At 41.3% G+C, this 24484-nt stretch overlaps 1 protein-coding gene across 4 annotated transcripts; it reads left to right on the forward strand.

Annotated features, from left to right (window-relative positions):
* Nucleotides 1-927: 927 nt before the first annotated feature.
* LOC139583156 (single-minded homolog 1-A-like) lies at nt 928-22719 on the forward strand. Of its 4 annotated transcripts, none has more exons than XM_071413951.1 (12): nt 928-1213; nt 11865-11947; nt 12079-12099; nt 12317-12406; nt 12599-12707; nt 12815-12900; nt 13122-13321; nt 13849-13955; nt 14580-14727; nt 18087-18252; nt 18694-19093; nt 20523-22719. In XM_071413951.1, exons 1-12 carry the CDS (start codon nt 1039-1041, stop codon nt 21320-21322), a joined length of 2385 nt encoding a protein of 794 aa, XP_071270052.1. In that variant the 5' UTR covers nt 928-1038; the 3' UTR covers nt 21323-22719. The 4 variants fall into 4 exon arrangements, with proteins under 4 accessions (XP_071270052.1, XP_071270053.1, XP_071270054.1 ...); XM_071413953.1 differs by lacking the exon at nt 928-1213 and adding an exon at nt 11298-11472; XM_071413952.1 differs by lacking the exon at nt 12079-12099.
* The last annotated feature ends 1765 nt before the right edge of the window (nt 22720-24484 follow it).

A 24484-nucleotide genomic window follows, 5' to 3' on the forward strand; every position in this document is an offset into this window, starting at 1 on the left:
TCGATACTTGCTGACCAATAAGAGCGCAAGTGGTAGTGGGCTGGTCCTGAGCAGCTCGAGAGAGAGAGATTGAGATAGTTTGGAGACGAAGTCTGGACACGAATTCCACTGGTCTTGCGTCCCTAATTTAGAGAAGTGTATGCGTGGAATTCCGCGAGGAACTGAGACTAAACTAACTGTCTCGAGTGGTGAACTCGCTCCAGGACAGGTGAACTCGCTTCAGGACAGGTGGAATCCACTGCGGGCAGCGCGAGAGTAGTGAAAGTTAGAGGATCTTTTTATTCGATGAGGTAAGTAGAAAAAAACATCGACAAAATAGGCTAAAATATTTCCACACTCTATAGGCCTGGTCATAGTAGTAGAATTATCATTCGTTTGTTTATGATTTAATATTACATATTATTTGTTGCAATATATAATGTATAATTTGTTATCGATTATTGTTATTATTAGGGTATTAGTATTATTATTATCATTTGTTGTTATTATTATTAAACTATATGCTCAAACAGCCACATTGTAATAAAGCAATAATAAAGCAATATTGTCACATGGATAATCCATTTGATTTATTTGAGCAAATAGCCTACATGTTTCCATAGTTTGAAACGCCAAGTAGGCGTTTTGGGATGACAATGCATTTTGTTGATCAAAAATATATTGGTAAGCCTTTAATGATATGATGGCTTGTGCTGTGCCCTGTGTTTTTCAGTACATGGAGAAATGCCAGTATCAGTTTGCTTTACACGAGAAGAACACGGGATATCAACTTATCCATTCGGCGCATGTTTCGGTGTAGGAATTCGGGAACCGTCTGAAGTGCATTGGATTCAGTTTATAACTGAGAAGTGCTGCTCTCATTTCACTTGACCGTGGCCACAGCGCGCGTTTTAAGGGTGTTAGTTGAAAAGCCAAAATCATGACAAATAGACGAAACCGAAATCCTTCTATATTCTGGGTTTGATGGACCGACATGACAGTAATGGAATGATAGCCTAACATTTAACAAAAAGGAGGGGCAGAGAGAGAGAACACACAATGAAGGAGAAATCCAAAACTGCCGCAAGGACTAGACGGGAAAAGGAGAACAGCGAATTCTATGAACTGGCCAAAATGTTGCCTTTACCCTCGGCTATCACGTCTCAGCTGGACAAAGCGTCTATAATACGACTGACAACAAGTTATCTGAAGATGAGAATTGTCTTCCCTCAGGGTAAGTATATTTTAAGCTTTAACAATACAGTCTTCTCTTATATAGGCTATGCCATTTGCCATTTATCTGTAGGCCTATCTCTCATCTGGATTTTCTGTTCGTTTTTTATTCATTCACCTGCATCTGCCTACTGATTACGGTAGTCTATTGTAATTGTATATTATGTTTACTGTGCATAGGTTTATTAGGCTACTATATTATGTAATGATACTATTATATTTATATTGCGATGACACCTAGCAGCTTCTGTCTTTCTGTTGCAGTCATTGCTGATGTTGTTGTTGTATCTTATTAGCCTTTTGATACGTTTTTTTCCCCAGCTATTGCTACAATAGGCCAACATGTTGCTACAGTAGGCTAGTGTAATTTCATGCGTGCGGATGATCGTCGCAGATCCACGTCTCGGCGTGCCTACATTTAGGCCATTTTCGGGGTCAGGGGATCGAAATGCGTCGGAGGCGATTAGGCACCATCTTCCCTCGATCTCAACGGGCTGCTATGCTGTGTGACTGACACTGACGGCCGCATCAATTATAAAACGCCCTGCGTGCCACTGGCATCTGATCACCTGAAGCGCGAAACAGCGGGACTAGACCTAATTGATCCACTCAGGTCGCTTTCAATTTTTCCGGATAAAAAATGTCAAGGCCTCTGGGGTGTGATCTCTTCATACTTATATTCAGTCGTACTCATATTTGATTTATCACACATGATAGCCTACTCATAGTCAGATTTACTCCATTGACAAAACCCGGAAGTGCACTTTAAATGCTGGTAAAGCCCAAAGTGCACATTACTGCTGCTATCACTCAGAGATGCATCTTGGAGGGCATTGTTATGCTCCTTCGCTCATTCACAAAGATTGTTCAAAGGTTGTTCTACCACCTCAACATATGAAAATGCACATGTTTGACTTACTTCGTCCTATTCAATTATCAACGACATGGGCTAATTAATAGCCTAGTGCATGGCTGGCTACAACTGCCAGCATTTTTTCCCCCAGACACAGATTTAGATTAAGGTAGGCTAATTCGCTTGCCCGATATAGCCTATTGTTTCACTTTTGAGAGTTGCAAAACTTTTCTCTCCTGATAGGCATACTTATGCCACAACATTTGTACAATCAAAATACATGATCTACATTAGTCATTTTATTTTCTAATGGTCTGTTGCTTGGTAAACATGCCTGGGCGAAAATATATAACAATAGGATGAATATGTATGAACTTTCCAAATTGTAAGTCGCTCTGGATAAGAGCGTCAGCTAAATGACTTAAATGTAATGTAAATGTAATAGCAAGAACGACATAACGACAGACATAAAGTCAGCAATGGAATAATTATACAGACAGAAAAAGTAGGACGACTAAACAACGCCAAGTAGAAAGTCATAATAAACCCCATGGCCTCAGTAAAATCGACAAAAATAACTAGATTGAACAAAACAACAATGACTAGCAATGGATTCTGACTCATACACAGTGTTTGGAGGAGGGGAGACGTGTGTCCCGAGAGGAGTGACTGACTGTGAGTGAGTACAACAGAGCGGCGTATGTCTGTCTGGGGATATGAGGGCTGAGAGAGAGCGGCTTGTTTTAATCCAATCATTGCAGCAGGCTCAGCCTATACCCCGCCCGTTCCGGTGTTTGGAGGATATTTTGGCATTGCTGTTTGGCCGGAGAAGACCTCGAGAGTAGCCAACATATTCAAATAATGATTTACATATTTTCATTAACCCTTGTGTGGTGTTCATGTTTTTGTTATTCACCCAATGTTCGCAGGTCTGATGGACCCACATGATTAGGTTTTTTAAAACAATACAGCCATAACAATTAACGTAAAAAATACTTACTACTTAGATGTTGACTTATATCAGTTACAAGCAATATAGACGGCATACATGGTTAATATTTGCCATTTACCTCTGCTAGATCACATTTATCAATAAAAGCGCTATTCGTTTTTTTCGATAAAAGTAGATTTTTGTAAACAAAAATCTATTATAATCAAGACATGGGTGGAATAAATCATGCTTATCTTGAACAAATATAAATGACACAAGGTTTTCATCAATATTGATGTTTATTGCTTTGAACTGAATTTTTATTTTATTTTATGGAAATTATAAATGAACCCCGTTGAACACAAATTAAAGCCGGTCTACACACCACATGAGGGACAGTTTTACTGTGTGTGTGTGTTGCAAATGTATTTCTTGCACTTGATGCATGTGTACTGTGTCTTCCTGTCCTTCTTGGGTCCACACACATCGCAGTGCTTCTTCTTGTTGCTACCGGCTGCAATTATATAGTGATGAAAACCCTTAGTTCAGGAATTTTACTAATATCTCACTCACATATATAGTTACACCAGGCCAAGGAAGGAGAGTCACACACACACACACACACACGGTAAATGGCAAATATTAACCACACACACACACACACACACACACACACACACGCAACAACATCACTCACACTTACTTCTGGTATTGGAGTTGTTGGTTCTGTGGGTCGGGTGGATGGGGCACCAGCATCCTTAATCCTCCTCACGATGGCTGCAGAAGCTGGGGTCCTTGGGATATGTTGCCTCCTCTGGATTTGAGGTCTTAACAATGCCTTGCCCAGCTCCTCGAGAAAGAGCCGTCTCCTCTGGAACTTCCCTCTGTTCCAGTCTGGGTTCAACAGCATCCAGATGGCAAACGCGTCTTACACTGAGATGTCCAAGATGTTGAAGAATATCACAAGTGGCCAGCGTACGGTTCTTCTTTTTCAGCTGTAGCAAGTCACCAGCTTGTCTAAATTGTCCACCCCTCCTTTTGTGGCATTGTAATCCATTATGATTTCTGTTTTTATATGTTCCTGGCCACAAATTCTCCCATCCCTATGCAGCGTACTCATGAGTACCATATTTTTGCCTTTCTTGGCACGTAGGACACCAGGGACGTGTCGGCTGTGAACACAAACTTAGAGGAAATGATAGGCCTGTTCCGTGTATTCAACAGCTGAGGTGGGAGCTCTGGCTTGTTTTTTCATACTGTTCCTACCATCGTCAGCTTCCTCATGAGGAGCTCCTGTCCCAGCTTGTGCGCAGTAAAAAACGGTATTGCATGTGATGTTGTGGCCACGGACTCCCTGTATCACTTCCAGGAAAACCCCTTGGTTCATCCCTTGGTTCTTCTCAGGAGCTCCTCCATCTGGCTTCACCGTATACACTTGCAATTTCCACGAATATGATGAAGCAGCATCACAGGCAGCCCAGATCTTGATTCCATATTTTGCAGGTTTATACAGCATGTACTGCCTGAAGGGGCAGCTGCCCCTAAATGGCATAGGCTGCTCATCAACAGTAATGTTGGGCCCAGGGTTGTAAAACAGGGAAAGGCAGTCCACCCACTTGTCCCATACTGACCTGATTGCAGTTAGCTTGTCTCTCTGCCGCTGAGCTGATCTTGTGTCTCGGTTATTGAAGCGGAAAATCTTGGAAATAATGTGGAAGTTTTCCAGAGAACTTGTTGCACGGAAAAGTTCCCTGCCAGTTTCTGCATCCCACAGGGATTATGTGGATTCCCCACTGGATCTGAGAAGACAAGCAAGGATAAGAACCCCGAAGTATCCAAGTAAATTAGTTTGGTACATCTCTCTGCAAAAACACACCTTCGCTCCAAATGAGTGCAGTCCAGAATGATTTTCTGTATGGTGTCTGGGATGAACAGTTCAAAAGAAGACTTTATGTCCTCCGTATGAGTAACAGCCATCTGCGTCGGCCTTGGTTGCATCCTTATCACGTTGGCGTTCATGTGGGGTGGCTCATCCCTTGGGCAAGAAGACCATTAAATGTCTCTTTTTCTTTTTTTTTTACATCCATATGTCTCCTCCTGCAGGCTGTTGATGAGCTGGTTGCTGACTGGCTGGTCCTGGGGCTGGCTGCTGACGGGCTGGTCCTGGGGCTGGCTGAGTGTCAATCTCATCCTCTTCTTCCAACTCACTGTCAGACTCTGAATTGACAGACACAGGATCCTCATATTCTGAAAATTCTTCATCTTCCAAAGTGGAAGACGCTCCTTCCACACTAGCTTCTTTCTCTGCAAAAATATTTCTCAGGCCCTCTGAGCAGAGATTATTTTTGCCATACTGATTGTGGTAAGGAGCCACACATGCAAAGATATTTATTTGTTGTGTCCCTACCCCAATTTACACCTGCCTGCGGTAGAGTGTGGGAAAATACAGCCTTTTTTTACAATAAATCGAAATAATGTATTGTAATAACATTGTGCAGGTTCCCGCAAGACATTGTGTAGTTTCACACACTGCAAAAGGTAAAGAGTGCATGAAAAGCGGGAGACAGGCTATGTGCTATGTTCAAACAGCAGGCCCAGGGAGGAGGAAGACAGAGTGCTGGCACACAGGAAACCTTTTTGTTTCATTTCTACTTGTTTTCACATAAAAACACACACTTCCCCTCACTTTTATTACCCTCGGGTCCAGTGGACCCGAACACCACATACTGTATGTAATATAAATGTGTAGGAGAGTGCACACGGTGCACTCAGTGAAAATGCGTTATTTTACATGTTCTTCACAGAAAATGAGCCAAGGCCAATGAGTCTCAGGTTGAAAAAAAGAATTCATTGTGTCATTTTTCTTCTAGGAACCTTTGAAAATGGGTCCCACAGACCCGGACACCACACAGGGGTCAAGAATGTTATTTTCAGGAATTTCTTGACACTATTTCATCCTTCCACAAGATATAGTCCTGACACGAATATAGGGTTGTTACCCAAGCAGGCTGGTTGTTCGTTCAATTAGTTCTGTTGGCAGAGACATTTGTTCTGTATCTTTAGACACCGCCCAGTAGTTGGTTTTAAATGTTCTACTGACTTACTGGCTGGCAACCCCTTACTTGCTAGCTAGCCAACTACGGTTAACATATAGTCGGGTCAAACAGTGCAGCCATAATAACTACAAAGTAGCTGTATTTGCATTTGTTTACGCTGTTTTCTAGTGACATTTATTTGGATACATCCAAAACGATGAGCTAATGATGCTCGATTTCGCCTGGCATAGAACATGTGCTCTCTAGCCAGGACACTGATGTTCAGAGGAGCTAGCCAACAACACCGCTAACAAAATCACTTCAAACTGAAGCAGGAAATAACTAGCTGCACTTCGTTTAGTTGTACCTGTTTTCTATTGATACTTCTTTGTTTATATCCGTACAAGATATGCTGATTCGTGATTTTGACTGGCTGAGAAAAGCTGCCTGCCTGTCTCATAGCCTACTATGCAACAGCTAGAGATCGAATTTGAATATTGAAACAATGTTGCAAATGTCAGAGAGGCAGACAGCAAGGTTTATACAAATCTCTGCGGTTGAAAACGAAATGTTAGTCTAAAAGAAATGTGAGATAATGTCTCGATGCTTTTTATAGTGGAGATCAAGTCTATTAATTGCCTGGCTGGGCTGATTAAACAGTGGATTGCACAGTCAGATAGAACAGAGTAGGCTTTTTAATGTCATATATTCAGCCAGTGGTAACTTGTGGAATAGACACCAGCCGGAATGCGGTTCTAATCAATCAGCATTCAGGATTAGACACACCCATTGTATAAACAGACAGAAGAACTAGCCAAAAGTTGTTTAGAGAACATGGCTCTTCACTTTGTTTGAGTGAAAGAGAGATGAGTACTGCCTGCTGAAAATTACTTTTTTCAGATCACAAATAATTACAAAAAATGATTGTGTCATGTCATAATCCTATTTGGAAAATTATCCATATAGTTACATACTAGTTTTATCCAAGTACTGGGCACACCCCTACTATCAATCAAGTTATAGTAACTAGCTTGTATAACTATCTTAGCTGGCATGCCTGCTGGCAAGGTTTGTAGACTTTAGAAAATAAGCAATTACTAAATGTAGGCTACTGAATAAGACTCACCATTTTAGCAGGGATGCAGAGGGCATATTTAGTTTCTTAAAGAAAAATCACCACCATTCAGGAGGAGACAGACACCTCAAGTAGTATGCTTAGATATGCAGAAAAATAAACACATTTTTTGACATAGAATTAAGCATAATAACTATGGCTCTAGGTTGCAGGAAAAAGCTGTTTCAGATGTTTGAAAAATGCTTAAAAATGCTTAAAAATCCCCCCCCCCCCCCGCAATCCTCACATAATTTGCTCCCCCTAAGATGTCCGGGGTTCATGACATCCCTGTGACTGACTGCATGGTGAATAATACATGTAAGTGTATTTGCTACACATCTGCATCTATTGGTTATCTAGGCCTTCACTTCATCTAAACCATAAAGTTTCCCAGTGTTGTGTTTAGGGTAAGCTCATGACAAATGCCTTCACTTTATCTAAGCCATAAAGTTTCCCAGTGATGTGTTTAGGTAAGCTCTTGACAAATGCCTTCACTTTATCTAAACCATAAAGTTTCCCAGTGTTGTGTTTAGGTAAGCTCATGACAAATGCCTTCACTTTATCTAAGCCATAAAGTTTCCCAGTGTTGTGTTTAGGTAAGCTCATGACAAATGCCTTCACTTTATCTAAACCATAAAGTTTCACAGTTTTGTGTTTAGGTAAGCTCATGACAAATGCAAGGAAGGACATTGCAAGAAACTGAAAAAAAAAGTTTACAAAAAAAATTGCTTATAGGCCTATAGCATCTGCCATATCATGTGACAGCCTGTCATTCTCACTACAGTGTTATGCCAGCATTATCGCAGGTCACCTAAACTGAACAGACACATGGAATTGTTTTCACTTGATGTACACAATTGCCGGTGCAAGTTGCAAGAAATCATGAGGTAGGCTACTTAGATCTGATGATACACAGTGACTAATGAGGACTGATGATTAAAAAACTATAATAGGCCTATGTTAATTAATTGTATGACCAAGGCCTACTGATAGAAAAACCAACACCATTATTTGGAATGCTTTCTCTGGGCTAATTGTAACTTTGCACTATTGTGTTTGCATTAGCCTATAAGCTATCAGCCATTATGTATTATAAATCCCTGATTATTGCTAATCAGAATCATCTACAATAAATTTTTATTGTGACCAAGTATTTGTGCACATGATAATCAATCAAATTACTGTACATCATATCAGACTCTACCTACTGTACCTGTATTTGAAATAGCAAACATTATATTTCATTACCATTTGTGACATTATAAAGGAGCCTACATTGTAAAACATTTCCTGTTGATTTTACAGTAACTGGCGACCAGTTACATGTAAGTTACTGTAAAAAAAGGAACAGTATATTGTTTTTTATGGTTTACTGTTGCATTAATTGATTTGCAGTACCAATAACGCTTATCTAGTTGTTTTATGGTAACAAATACTCTTACTGTGAAGCCTTCTTTGCATATTTCCCAGTGTGTCTTGCCTTTTGGGAGAATTGTACAGTTACCTACCATCCATGGCTGTTAGTGACAGAGACATAGTTCCATCATTTTCAGTCTTGTGGCTTTCACCAAGTTAGTTCTTAGGCGAATGTTATCATGACAAGTAAACTCTTTATGACAATACATTATATATCTCATAATAACTTCTTTTGATGTCTAGTTTTATCCTAATACAGCGGCCTGAAACTCATGGTTTACAGGCCACATTAGGCCTGCAAGTAGTGTTGCAAAATTCCACTCTTTCCCAAAATTCCCAGATTTTCCAAAAATCCTGGTCGAACGATTCCAGATTTCCTGTTTATTCCTTCGTGTTTCCAAGACACTTCCAACTGTGATTTCTGGAAAATCTGAGAATTTTGGGAAAGTTACAAGTATTCTGCAACCCTACCTGCAAGTCACATTATGCTGGGTTGCAAAGTAATGTGTAATTCCTGTTGGAATCCAGCCAGAGTTAGGATATCCAACCACTGGAATTTTCATTCAGCCGCAATTTGCATTGAGATTGACTGTCAGGGTTGGGGACATTGGGAGTAGACTATCTAAACCATTGACTATCTAAACCATTTAAACTGGAACAACCATTTAAATTACGGATGCAAAAAAATCTAACTAACTAATTGTGTAGAATACGTTTAATCAATGAATCAAAGTGCATGCAAAAACACAGATAAAAAATAAACTATTTTAAAAAATCTACCTGCAGTAGAGCATGCTGGGAAATATGATACAAATTATTTCTAAGACTGTATGGTACCAATAATAATACTGTAGTCTTTTTATGGTACCAAAATTATCTTACTGTAATCTTTTTTTAAACTGTTGTTTTACAGTAGCTTACAGTTTTACGGTGCCAATGTGTTATAGTATTTAATTGACGGTACCATTACTGGTATTTAATATATTGACAGGGGTGTGGTGGGGGAGGGAGAAAGTTGTTCGAATTCAGGCAAAATTATATTGCAATTTGCCTAATTTCCACAAGTGACCTGCGTTTTACAAGTAGCTCCTATTTTTTGTGTGCTTGTTTTACTTTTTACGATGGAAAATTATTTATTTTTATGATGTGCCTGATTGTATATTTTTTCTATAATATAAAACAGCATGGCCACAAACAAAGCAATGGATATAAATAACAAAACAGGTACCAATTATCTAAGAATATTGGTATTTATTTGTAATAATTATTTGCTCAAATGTTTTCTCACTTGCTTTTGATTTTGTTGCCCTGTGCTTTTAGTGTGGAATTCTATTTTGAATATTATAAATACAGTAAGTGACCTGCTACAGTGTTTTATGTAGTATTTTTTTTACGGTAAAGTCCGAAATGAATTTTTCCCAAAATACAATGTTGTTTACGGTATTCTACTGTATTAATTTTATACAGTATGTTTCTATTGACTATATATTAATTTACTAGGGCAATTACATTTTTTTACAGTGTATCTATCCTTTAGAAAATCATTATTACGGAAATATGCCTAACTATTTCTTCAGCAGTTGACAGAAGTTATCAATTGCTTATAGAAAACATAGCTGAAAAGTAGCCAATATAGGCACAGGATGAATTATTTTGGACTATTATTGACATCGATTGGCTAAATAAGCATTTTGATTAGGCTTGTATTGAATTTGATGAATGTTTTGGTATATTTTGTATTTCTTTTTTATTTAACCTTTATTTAACTAGGCAAGTCAGTTAAGAACAAATTCTTATTTACAATGACGGCCTAGGAACAGTGCCTTGTTCAGGGGCCTAAACACTAGGCGTTCTTTATGAAAAAAGAAAACGTGCCTAATTAAAATAGTCATAAATGTGTCTATAACAGAGAAAGCCCTAAACCGTTGTCCGCCCAAACTAATGTTCGGCCTAATAGTCAACAGAATAATATTGGTGTAGGCCTACCTGTAATGGGTTATTGAAACTGGGGAACAGCTCAGCCTGTCTGAAACCTCGTAATCATCGGAAAAATATCCCTAGAGCAGAGATGTGGGAAGTTTCTCTGTTCACATCGACTATTCTATGGTTCAGGGCACTTGACGTCCGTTAAGTAGCACTTCAAACGCCAGGTGCATCTATTCTTTGCCTATTAGGCCTATTTGTAAGACATGTAGGTTTGCCTTAATGCTCATTGAGTCCGCGGTTTCGCCTCTCGAATACACCAGACAAAATTTGTAAGCTGTACATATTGTGACCCCTGTGATATAGTAGCTGAGTTGAATTGCGAGATAAACAGCCTCTCGCCCATGATTGCAGTGGCTAGCGCCATGCAATTTGAATATGTCGCGCGCCTGCAAGAAAGTCCAGACAGGCATGCACAACAACATATCAATATATTATATAATCCTTACATTCATGTCAACGTTTTTCTAATAATGTGTCTATAAAGCAGGCCTACTTTCGACTAGCCATGTTGTGGAGCTAAAATGAACAGGAAATTGCCAGACTAAAAATATACGTTTTTGCTAAAAGTATAGTATGGCTTAATTGCGAAAATATCAAATAGCCTATAGGCCTTGTGTAGAAGAAAAAGGGAAAAAATATATAGAATAGGTTATACTCTCCTTGTCCATTATTATAGGCCTAAATCACTGCGTCACGCTCAATGCAAACCAACGCCGCATGTTGTTTTCGGAGGGAGGTTACTTTGCATGCGTGCAGAATGTGAAATATGTTTTCCACGGCACCTGGGTTAATTTGACTTCTAAACAAATAAGGAGATGAGCTGTGCAAAAGCTATTTCAAATGTTGACCAAATCATTTGCGTATTGTCGTTGAGCTGTGTAAACGCGAAGGGATCGTTTGGACAATATTGAAATGCGAAATGGTGGTGGGTTATTCGAGTCTTTACTCAGACACGGATTGTTTTTGTACAATTAGCATTTTCTAGCTGGCGTTGCGAGAAGAGCCGCTCGTATTTATTTGCATTATCGAGTTTTGTTGGTTCCGTTGAGGATGTCATATGATGCATTTACAGTTTTGATTTTCACTTAATTTGTATCAACTTTCTGCAGCCTTTTCTTCATCGTACTTTAAAAAATGTTTTTGACACACATAGTTGTATGTATTATTACTATTATTAAAATATATAGGGTTAGGCCGGCAGAGAGAACTGGCGTAATAAAAACCAGCATAAAGAAACATTGTCACATGCGTTGTGTGTATTATTGCACGACTATATGGTTTACGAAAAGGAGCTGATATATTGGCGCTTTGTTTCAGGTTTGGGTGAAGCTTGGGGTCACACGAGTCGAACGAGATCTTTGGACAATGTAGGACGTGAGCTGGGATCCCATCTTCTCCAGGTAATTTGGGAAGCTTAGTCTACCAATCGAATAGAACATTCACTGCAAAACATGATGGTTTAAATAGCCTACTATTAATGAAAATAATCATTCTTAAGATGTATGTAGACATGTTACATTTGATTTGATAGGTTGGATCCCACATTCTCCAGGTAATTTAGAAAGCTTACTCATTTATATTTTCTATATTACTGTCAAATATTATATTACAAAAAATTATGATTCTCAAAATGTAGCCTATATGTCTACCTAGTCATGTTCTGTTACATTTGGTTTGATATTCGATCTCACGAATGCATTGAGTGCTCTTGAATAGGCCTCATATTTCTTTGATCTACGCATTCATTTATGCCTTTTTTTTGTCTCCAGACATTGGACGGCTTCATCTTTGTTGTGGCGCCGGACGGAAAGATCATGTACATATCTGAGACAGCATCAGTCCATTTGGGACTCTCTCAGGTCAGCACCTGGTCATAGCCGATTCATCTTAGCCTAAGTTTTATTCGGTCGAGTGAGTCGAGTCTTTTTTATTTGCTATGCATAAGGCTCAAGAGCGCGTGATATCCATGTTTCTCGTGTTAGATATTATGGAATTATGTTTGAATGGTTGAGTGATTTAACTCTTTTAATTACCGAGATAATTCTTAACAGGTAGAGCTAACCGGGAACAGTATTTACGAATACGTTCACCCCGCCGACCACGACGAAATGACTGCCGTTCTCACTCCACATCAGCCGTACCACTCACATTTCGTCCAAGGTAGGCTACACGAATATAGGCCCAACTTGGAGAGAATCAAACCCCGTATAGAATACATTTTTTTGTACGTTGGATAATAGACTGATATTTTCAGTCTCCTCTTCCAGAATGCGAGATGGAGCGCTCTTTCTTCTTGAGGATGAAATGTGTGCTGGCGAAGAGAAACGCCGGCCTCACCAGTGGTGGATATAAGGTAGACGATTTGCAATGGAAGTATGTAGCCTAATGCTACTTGAAAGTACTACATATGTTGTATACGCATTCTATTGATTTAATAAATGCCAAATTAATTATAACTTAATTAAGCGTAAAGGTAGGTGTAAGTATAATTTATGGAAATGTTTAAACATTTACAGTGAGCGTTAAAACATGACATAAAAAGACTGGACAAAATAGCAACAAACCCCCTCCCAGGTGATCCACTGCAGCGGTTACCTAAAGATCCGTCAGTACAGCCTGGACATGTTGTCTTTCGACGGCTGCTACCAGAACGTGGGCCTGGTGGCAGTGGGACACTCTTTGCCTCCCAGCGCCGTGACAGAGATCAAGCTGCACAGCAACATGTTCATGTTCAGAGCCAGCCTCGACATGAATCTAATCTTCCTCGACTCGAGGTAGGTCTACAGCAAAACATACAAATAAAGCATGGGTTGAAAGATATGATATGGAGGAGAATAACTGAATTACATAGTCCTACAGCAGGTGTTTTGATGAGCCAGCCATGACATAAACCAGCTAAAGTCGTTTTTTGATGTTTTTTCCACTAGTGCTCTGTGACAGTTGTTAAATGACTATTAAGTCCCCAACTTAATGGAATAAAAACAGTATTGAATTCACAAACATGAAATGCTACAATATATTCCATTATTTATAGAGTTATAATGGCTTACTGCATGAAATGTCTTATTGTCTTAAAGTGGAATCCTGGACCTCAAGCCACTGGGGTCCACTTTACAGAACGTTCTGTTCCTTCTCAGCATGAAAACAAGTTTGGATCAAATAGAACTCTGAGCATATAATGATACATGGAGGGAGAACAGCGTGAACTTCAATACATGAAAGTCCATGGCTGAAAGAGAGGACAAAAACATTTGCCTTCTCACCCCTTCCTCCCTCCTTCCCTCCCTCCTTCCCTCCCTAGGGTGGCAGAGCTGACTGGTTACGAGCCCCAGGACCTCATTGAGAAGACCCTGTACCACCACGTCCACAGCTGTGACACATTCCACCTGCGTTGTGCCCACCACCTGTGTGAGTTAGTTACAGTAGGTTGGGCCCTGCCTCGTCAGACTCTACCTTTTACTGGACTTCTGCCTCTTTTCCTTTACTTTATCCCACACATTAAAATACATTTCTGAAAATACATTTTTATCAAAGGACACAACTATAAAATACACCAAAATTAGACCTCTAACACACATACAGTATTACCTAGCTTTGCCTTTCAACACTCCAGGGGAAATCATAACTTGAGATCCACACCACATGTGGTACTCTGACTTAAAGGGTATTGATTAAAAGTTAGGATTCAGACCCTTTAGAACACACACCAGAATGATGGTCAGCAGAGTGCAACTGAGTGCCTCAGACCAGAATATCGGCCATCCTTTTCAATACATTTTCCAACGGTTCGACATGTGGAATCGAGGACAACAGGCACCGCTCGTTGGCACACAACAGGTGGTCCCTATAACACACCATGGGGACAGCAAGCGATGGAACGGCCCCCTGCCGCGCTCAGTTGTCAATCATTCATTTAGAATGACCCCATTATAGGTCAAAACAATCCAAACTAAAATATGTCTCCTCTTCTCCTATCCTTCTCCTCCTCCCCAACTCCCACCCCTTCCATCTCCTCTCCTTTGATCCTCACAGTGCTGGTGAAGGGCCAGGTGACCACTAAGTACTACCGCTTCCTAGCCAAACAGGGAGGCTGGGTGTGGGTGCAAAGCTACGCCACCATTGTCCACAACAGCCGCTCCTCCAGACCCCACTGCATCGTCAGCGTCAACTACGTTCTTACGTGAGTCTCGTTCTGTTCAATTCAACTCAGTTCAATTCGGTTCCATTCAAATCAATTCAAGCTACTCCCTTTCTATACTTCATCAACATCTGAAGCTGTGGAGGACTAAATATATAAAGATATTATTATTATCATCGTCATCATTATTATTATTAATTCAATTGAATTTGATTTGACTTCATGACACCCCTAGGGGCAATTAGGATGGCGTTGTCAGAGCAGAAGCAACAAATAATTGAATGAAGAAACATAAATATCTCCACATGCAATACATGACCTTCTCGTGGCCCGTGATATTAGTGAAATACTAACCTCGTCCCCAGGCTATTGCTCACAGTGCATATAAGTCTGGCACGTCAACTATTCAAAGCTGGCCTCAGTGGGAGTCACCATAGAATTCTATGGGATTGACCTTACCAAATCAAGTATTTGTCACACAGGCATCATAATGTCTGGAACGGAAAGTATGGAATGGTATCGAACTCATCACATGGTTTCCATGTGTTTGATACCTTTTACATTGACTCCATTCCAGCCATTATTACGAGCCGTCTTCCCCTCAGCAGCGCCCAGGAAGGGGGAGGGTTAGGGGGAAGGTGTTGTGGGAGATGATTGTTTGGTAGATGAAGCCAAATGAGCCAATGCCTATGCGAGGGGAGTTTCTCCCGACCTTTTTTCATTGGCTAATGAAGGCCAAGTTTGACACATTGGTCCACCCAGACTCTGCGCATTTGGGCAGAAGTGTCTGGGAATGTGATCAGTGAAATACCAACAAACTTAGTTCATGACCCCAGCTAGACTGATAGTGGGTAGGGCTGTGTGTACCTCTCACATTCTCAGTTTGTTCCCTTTATGGCCTATCTCTACTGCTACGTCCTACTTTTCACAGAACATGTTTTTTTCGGGTGCGATAAGACCTTTGAGACCAGTAAGATAAACATTGGGGGAAAATACCTACTTTCAGAATTGACCTGGTGTCTAAGGAAAGAAAATCTATATCACAGTAAACCGGAAATCGATAGCCATCTCATACCTGCTGCCCGTGTTGGATTTTCATTGTTAGGTTTGGATGATCCTGACCTAGCTCTTTAATCTGTCTGTGTGTGTGTGTGTGTGTGTGTGTGTGTGTGTGTGTGTGTGTGTGTGTGTGTGTGTGTGTGTGTGTGTGTGTGTGTGTGTGTGTGTGTGTGTGTGTGTGTGTGTGTGTGTGTGTGTGTGTGTGTGTGTGTGTGTGTGTGTTCATTTAAGCCGTCTGCATTTCAACTCTTGTGTATTTACTATTGTTATGTATTTACCGCAAACCCCAACACACTCAGAGATACAACTCAATAAGGAGTGAGGCTTCCCTAGTGTATTCATACTGTATGTTTAGCTTGTATTCAGGATGAAACATGTTGAGCTTGTATTCAGGATGAAACATGTTTGGCTTGTATTCAGGATGAAACATGTTGAGCTTGTATTCAGGATGAAACATGTTTGGCTTGTATTCAGGATGAAACATGTTGCGCTTGTATTCAGGATGAAACATGTTTGGCTTGTATTCAGGATGAAACATGTTGAGCTTGTATTCAGGATGAAACATGTTGAGCTTGTATTCAGGATGAAACATGTTTGGCTTGTATTCAGGATGAAACATGTTTGGCTTGTATTCAGGATGAAACATGTTGAGCTTCTATTCAGGATGAAACATGTTTGGCTTGTATTCAGGATGAAACATGTTGCGCTTGTATTCAGGATGAAACATGTTGCGCTTGTATTCAGGATGAAACATGTTTTGATTGATGTAACATTGAGTTACAATTGGGTTCTCCCTCTATAAATGGTCTAAAAGTAATACAGATTTGTGTATTTTTGCGGCAGATGGAACACTTCCCCACCCCCAGCACTGGTTTGATTGAATTCCACCCTGTGAGATACACCAACATACAGTAAATAAACATCAAATACCTTTCAAATACTGCTGATTTTTACAATACATACTAGACCAGCAAAGCCATTTCATCACCTTAACCTACAGCATTTCATTCCATCAGTTCACATCGTTCCGTTAATAAATCAAGATTCTGGGATGGAGAGCCAGTGGCTTATTTCAGATGGGATGTGGTCTGACTTTGACCCCCATGTGGAATTCAGCTAACACAGCTGAGTTTGCACAAAAGCCTATATCAGCACTATTGGCTCCAGCATAGGTCACCGAGAGGACACATAGGATGGAGAACCAGTCACTGCTACTGTACCTGCAAGAGCAATAACTGTGTATGTGTTTCAAATAACACCCTATTCTCTGTAGTGCACTACTTTTCACCATGGCCCATAGGGCTCTGGTCAAACGTAGTGTACTATGTAGGGAATAGTGTGCAATTTGGGATGCAGACTATGTCTCACAAAACACTGACTATCCAAATATTGCCTTTCCCATTGCAAGGTGCCACACACATAAAGAGCGGGTCATATTAAGCAACATATTACAGCAACTGGTTGAGTGGGGTCAGAGACAGGGAACAGGGGTTTAAAATGCCACGTGCTGGTATTACATACTGCTGATGTGATAAGTTAAGAATAGGGCCATGTTTGCAGAGCGTTTGGCACAGGAACCGTTTCATGACGTTGAAGTCTGATAGAGTTCATTCCCAGGACAGTGGGTTGTAATGCTAAGGTGGTAGATACATTGTATGATATGTACATACAGGTGACAAATGAATAGTCAATGTTATGTTATTCAGTCTGGGAGGGGGTTGTGTGTGTGTGTGTGTGTGTCGGGGTACATTTTCACTTCAAGAGAATGTAAGATGAGACTGAAGGAGTAGATTCACAACAGGCATGGTGTTGACATTATGGGCATGGTTGTAATTTGTGTGTGAGTGCAAGTGCGTGTGTGTTCTGACAATGTTTGTGCAGTAGCAATGAATCATTAACCTTGCTTCGGGTGTTGGATGTGTTTCTCAAAAATGGGAGGGTTAATCTCTCAACCTAGTTCATCTTATATAACCTTTTCATTTCTAACTGTCATCCCATTTAATAAATGAATCACAACTTCAAAGAAGGTGTTAGTGAATTATGTCTCTCTCACTATCAATAGTAAATATTGGCAGACAATGGTATATATATTTGCGGAAATTACTTATTGTACATCATTTTATATACTGTATTGCCACAATTCTGTGAAATAACATGTTTTAAATGTGCTCACTACGTGTGCAGGTCCCACCTCTCTGTGAAATGCGGATGAAGGTCTATTGAGCAAAATGTTGGTTGAGGGATCCATTGAATTGTTCATGGAGTATTCTGAATTACTATTGCGCCGGAGTTTCATCTTTTTTTGCTAATGTGCTCGCTCTCGTCTGCGTCTGTGTGTGCAGAGATACTGAGTATAAGGGAATGCAGCTGTCCTTGGACCAGATGACCCCTAGCAAGCCGGCGTTCCACTACAACAGCCCTCCAAGTAGTACAGAGGAGAGGAAGGGGACCAAGTCCCGTATGACACACACCAAGGCCAAAATCAGAGTGTCTCCCTACCCACAGCAGGTAAGACACTTGGTACTGGTGTGGTGTACTTGTTCCCTCACACAGTAATACGAATAGAACAGGTCTGATTATCTCTCCCTTAGCCACAAACTCCCATGCTCTCTTAAGCCCGGTTCAGGTACAACAGCCGACATAAAGAGAGACGTTGCCTCCTTACAATGACGTGATACATATTTGATACAAATTTGACACTTGTTGTAGGCAAGGTGTTGTGACAAACTAGTATCATGAAAATACATGCACCAGAAACAAGGCACACTTTGTGACTTGACAGACCAGAAAACATGACTAGTGTACAACATTCTTCATCAATAATCAGTATGATGTGTCTTTAAGGTAAACGTCACAGAAGATGGAGAGGGTGTAACACCACCTTCTACTACTTTAAAAACGTTGTTTAAACCTTGTATATTCCAAGTTCTAGTTTCAACTTTTCTCCAGTTTTCAGCCTTTCAACCCGAGCGTTCTGAGTCCGACCAGGACAGCCAATGGGGAGGCAGCCCTCTGACAGAATCTGCCTCCCCTCAGCTGCTGGACCAAGGTGAGGGAGCGGAGGGCGGGGCCTGTGCCTACAGACTCTACCCTGACTCCGGCTCCCTCTGCTATGGCCTGGCTCTCTCCGAGGAGAACCTCACGCACAGCCACACCCACTCCCACCATCCCGCCACTGCCTGCGACAGCGGTGCCCACTGCCAAGCTGGCCGTTACTTCCTGGGCGCTGCTCCCCAATCTGGACGGGAGGCCTGGTGGGACGCAACACGCTCCGTCCTCTCCCTGCCCAAGTCATCTTTGGAGAATGGCGAGGGCTACGACCTCGCTTCCTACCACAGCGTGGTCCATGGTGAGGTGTTAGGGTCATAGCCATCTGGTTAGAAAATCATCAAATGTCACTTTCCCCTGGTAGCTCCTTTATTGAATAGGCCAAGGGCATTATGGAACAAGGGAAGTTGTTTACACTGTTTCTCGCCAGTATGCCGATTGTTACCATCTGTTTGCAATAATTTCCCACTGTTCAAGAAACGTTTTTATCTTTCATGTCCTCAAACTGAGAGACAACACCCAAAGGGGCTGCTGCCAGGAATGCACTGTCTATTAAGGATTTACATGACTTGTTCAGTTGTATGCACATTATCAAATATACGTTCACACTTACTGTGCAAACAATAGTTGAAACAGGTGCCAGCTAGGTCATGTGGATGAATGAAAAAATCAGTCTGTATATTACAAAATGTGGTCCTCCATTCCAGTCATATTTTAACTTTGTATTAAAATCCCCTAGAGTCGATGTCTGCGCCCCAGTGGAAAATGAATTAGCATAATAAAAACAGCGCCATAAAAAAATCGATCAGTTTAAGATAGAGCTATCTGTATTGGATGTGTCTCAGATGTCGCACTTCCGCATCTGCGGTGAAAGGTGACAGAGCTAGAGTCAGACCATGAGACATCCTGCAAATCGGCCTGCTCACAAAATCGTCTGCAGCGTCCAAACGGTTTGGCCTACCATCCCTCACAAACACAATGGTGTTCTCCATTTTGTTCTACGACCCCCACATGTGTCTTGGGACTCGTCTGAAGTCGGTACAGCCAATCTGTCAACTTCTGTCTGTGGCGTACGAACAGTTTGGGCTACACACTAATATGACACCTTTGTGGAAAGGTGAGACTCGCACGAACATGCACATGTAGGTTGTTTTGTTCTAGGACGACTCGTCACAAGACTCATCTGAAGGTTCCCCGGTACCAGTGAAGTGCGCAAAAATAAGGGGTTAAATACATGTAAAAAATAAATAATAATAAATCCTCCTGATCTTTCTTAAATCTCTCAGAACAAACTTCCTTTCGATTTTTTTGGGGGGGACTATCTGTTGTTCCATGTAGTGAATCTGTTATTCAATGCGTTTGTATGGGCTAATAGCAGTAAGGCTCACATTTAGTTTTCATCAAATAACTTATTTTGATTTTTTTGGGGATACATCAAGGGGTCTTAACATTCTAAATCAAATAGCTAAATGATCCTCCGTCTTAAAACAATTCCATATAGCTTAGGCAGGGATTAGACTGTTATGGGTTAATTGCAGTCATAGGCACTAACTCACGTGAGTATTACATAAATATGCAATAAATCCATGAACTGTGAAAATCATAACAATATGTACATTTGAGTTTGGGATGGCTCTAAGAGTTTTGTTGATTAAATGGTGGTATTATTATTACATACATTTTGAGATTTTAACCTTGGATTTTCTAAACGTTGCCACTTTGTCTAACAGGAAGGGGTCACTGGGACGAAGAGAGCGTGGTCAGCTCACCGGAAGGGGGCGGAGGCTCCACCAGTGACTCGGGCGAGCGTTGCCGCGATGGCACTGGCAGTGACCATTTCCGGGCGAGTCCTCAGGAGCCCAGCAAGTTGGAGACTCTGATCCATGCCACGCAGCACATGATCAAGGAGGAGGAGAGCCGTTTGCAGATGCGCAAGGGGCCACTGGACGCCCTGGGCCCAGTGGGGGGCCCCTCCAACAACAGCCACAGCCCCTGCTCCTTCACTTCCTCCGCCCTGCCCCTCCCTCAGGCCGCCATGCCTGGCGTGGTGTGTCGCGGGCCGGGGGTCGCCAACGGCATCAACCTCACCCTCACCTCCGAGCGCCTCTATCCCCGCGATGATGGCGGCAAGGTTTTGGATTCCCACGGCAACATCGACAACAACACAGCCAGCCCGGCGTCTCTGTCGCGCCTCAGCAGCCCCAGCACCGATGGGATCCCCAGGTCAGGCCTGTCTGTCTCAAAAGACTACCTGCAGGGTCAGACAGACGTCTCGCCCCACCACCCTCTAGGGCAGCAGGGGAGCCCACTGCTTTACCAGGCCCAGGAGATGCAGCCCCTGGACAGGCATGCTGCCTACGCCCTGACCGGCTTTTCCCAGGTGCACCTGTATGACGCAGAGAGCCTGAGGAACTACTCTGGGCTGGGCTGCGGAGGGGCTCAGTACGACATGGTGCCCCACATGAGGATGCAGGCCGACCAGATGCAAGTACACAAGGGCACATCAGTGATCATCACCAATGGGAGCTGACCATACATAATGGACAGACCAATCCTAGTGTCTCAATGATGGAGTGTGTATGTGGGACTTTTGAACTGAATCCTCCTCATACAGTTCGGTCTTTTCTTTTTGTTTATTTTTTTGCGCCTGACATAGGACTTAGGATATTCCCCATAACACCGGTCTGCTCTGTTACACTTCACTGTGCCCTTGAGAGCCCAGACCCAACAAGCAAAGCTGGTTGCAATGATGTCAGGCTGGCAGCTTTTGTTATGCCTTAGTCAAGTTGTATACTGATTATATAAGGTACTTCTTTCAATGCCTTTTTACCGACCAGAAAAATATGTCTTGACCTGGTTGTAATTTGGTTACCTACTGAAATTGTAACCAAAATATGACATCATTAAAAAGACATCTTAACTTGTCATCTTGTTATCTGACGTCTTCAAACCAGTTTACAACCAGAAACTGACGTAATTATGACGTTTCATGCCAAATCTTGCCCTCTGGGCAATTGAATTCCTCCCCTGCATTGAACTGAGACACTGCAGAATGACTATTCAAGTTTTCAGTGAGCTTTCAGCTTGGTTAAAGATAAACCCAACCCAGTAAGTAGGCCTATCGGAGTGAACTCTCACATTTTCTCATGGTAGTAGACAATATGCAATTCAATTGCATATACCCCCTTGACCTCAAAACTGATTTAGTATTGCTTAACTTTCTCACAAATACTTCAAAATTGTATTTATTTTAATTAAATGCCAATGTTTTTTCATATTTATTAATTAATTAAAATTATTTTTATTTAATCTCATTTTTGCGGTCAAAGTACAACGTTTGGTGGCAGGGTTGCTTTAGTTTCAAAGTTTGCATTATCTGTGTACCCCTTTGAAGGGTTATATATTATTTGCCCAATTTCCCCTGTTAGTAGAAGTCCTAAAAGGATACTGTGAGATTCTGGCAATTAAGCAGTTTTTCTGCTTACCCCTAGCGTATGCTAGTGTATGCTACTGTACCTGTAGACTTCCAGTCACTGCGCTAGTTAGCATTGGCTCGAGAAACTACCTCTAACTTCCTTCTTACTGCACGCAGAGGCAAAAAAATGGTACACACAAGTTCATCTGACTCTGGGTAAGTCAAAGAATTCATAGGCAGAATCTCGCAGTATTCCTTTAAGGCATTACATCAATGTGTATCACTTTAAACTTCTGGTGCTTCATGTGTTTGAATTGAGAAAATAATATTGTTTCTGTTTCACTTTTCGTACCCCCGAAAATATGTAAAGTATCTCTTGTCTAATTTTATTTATGAAGTAAATATGTTCAGAAATTGCTTTCTTTTTTTTTGGACAACGGCTCATAAGAGTATTTATTAACTGGGGATAAAAAAAATATTTTGATTCTAAATACAGGTGCAATCAAACCCTCTTTTGATGTTGTGGTTTTAATTTAGTCTTTAATGTGTGGGAGGACTCGGTTTGATCAAACGAGTGGATACGACTTGTTAAATAACACTTTGAGCGGCGTTGCACTGCTGTAAAAGCAACATTTGAAGCTGCAGTTATTTTGGTTGTAATTTCTTCCAATTGACAGTTGGCCTCATATCACTCCGTCACGGCACACAGCCTGTGTTACTCACTTCCGCTTTAAAATGTTCTTGCCTTTTCCTCTCACTTACAGTAAGACAGTGCCAGGAGTATACATGGGAATGCATACGGTATGTTCCTGCCATTGGGTTCATTCTGACTCGCACATTTAAACACTTTGACCTCACTTCAGCTGTAATAGTCCTCCGATGTTTTTCTAATGTACTTAAGTTATTCAGATGTAGTCGTCCACTGGCCTGCCTGTATGGATTTAAAGGCCTCCTGACTCTGTCTGGCCCCTGAGAGCGGAGCTCCCATCACGCACTCTTGACGTTTGCATGTGATGGGCTGCCAGGGACTGCATGTGTCGCCAGCCAGCGCTGACGTTCCAGGAGGTTGAGCCATTACACCGCTCTCTGATGTCATCTCCAGATGAAGGCATAAGAAAGAGAGTGTGTGTGTGTGTGAGTTCATGTGTGTTTTCTAATGTATCTAAAGGGGGGTTAGGGCTGCAGTCCACTGGCCCCTTGCCTGAAGTGCATTTGAGGCATTCACATGCAGAGCAGGCCACAACTCCAGCCAAATACTGGGGCCATCGCCCAGAACCAACACTGCTCCATAATAACCCAGCTACAACCCCAACAGCCGCCCCTATCCTCCACACTTCTTTGACATATTCAAACAGCATATCAAGGATGTTTTTTTAGATGTCATTTTAGCGACTAGATAACAACCAAAATATGACATTGCCAGGCATCTCGGTATCATCCTAAAAATATATACTGTAGAACTTCAATGAACAGTCTCAAATAGCTGCCTGTCCCTTTTAATAGCCAGGGAATGGCGCGCATTTCAAATAAACATCTGTTTCAAATAAACGCTGGGTCGAAATGAGTTGTTTACAAGGTTACCATGAATGGTTTATGAGGTTAAATGTTTGATTTGTTACATTAAATAATTCAGTATTGACTCAAAAAAAGGTATGGCAATCATTCGATTTTATCGCCAGTAAGAAACTGTCGGCCATTGGCTGCTAACAGCTGAGAACTGCTAACTAACTGACAAGCATAAAAAAAGTCAACAAATTCAGAAATATAGGTCCTTTAGTGGCGAAAGTAAGAACTGCTGAAAATGCGTAGCCAAAGCGCAGAAAAAATATTCTGTCAAGGAAAATTCGTTAAATTTCTTTTTTTTCTTCTTTCATACACAGTTTTTATGCTAGTAAAGTCATTCTGTAAAAAAAAAAAACACGACAGCTGTGATGGAAACAGGAAGTTTTGGTTAAATTGTATATATGTCGACAAAAGATTTGTTAAAATTAATTATGTGAGAAATGGCAGTGGAAACGCCTTGATGCGCAAATATTTTTTACAATAACCATCGATGAAAGTGCACAGTGACCTTGATTCTCCTTTTCAATGAATATCGAGGGTCTTATTGCGGTGACATGATGATCAATGTTTTACTGCCATTTGACCCCCCAAAATAATCTCGCTCTTATCCATAATGTCACCATGTAGACTTTCCTATTGGCTGTATCTGCCAGCTGTTGGCTAGAGCGCACGTACCAAGACCAGAGTAGGCACATTTGCTATTTAACACAACAG

The sequence above is a fragment of the Salvelinus alpinus genome, chromosome 8, assembly GCF_045679555.1.
Source record: "Salvelinus alpinus chromosome 8, SLU_Salpinus.1, whole genome shotgun sequence".
Classification (NCBI taxonomy): domain Eukaryota; kingdom Metazoa; phylum Chordata; class Actinopteri; order Salmoniformes; family Salmonidae; genus Salvelinus; species Salvelinus alpinus.

Coding starts and splice junctions, on each gene's coding strand:
- LOC139583156 (XM_071413951.1), top strand. CDS start 1,039: ATGAAGGAGAAATCCAAAACTGCCGCAAGGACTAGACGGGAAAAGGAG. Junction 12,901..13,121: donor TCACCAGTGGTGGATATAAG/GTAGACGATTTG, acceptor ACCCCCTCCCAG/GTGATCCACTGCAGCGGTTA. Junction 18,253..18,693: donor TGTCTCCCTACCCACAGCAG/GTAAGACACTTG, acceptor ACTTTTCTCCAG/TTTTCAGCCTTTCAACCCGA.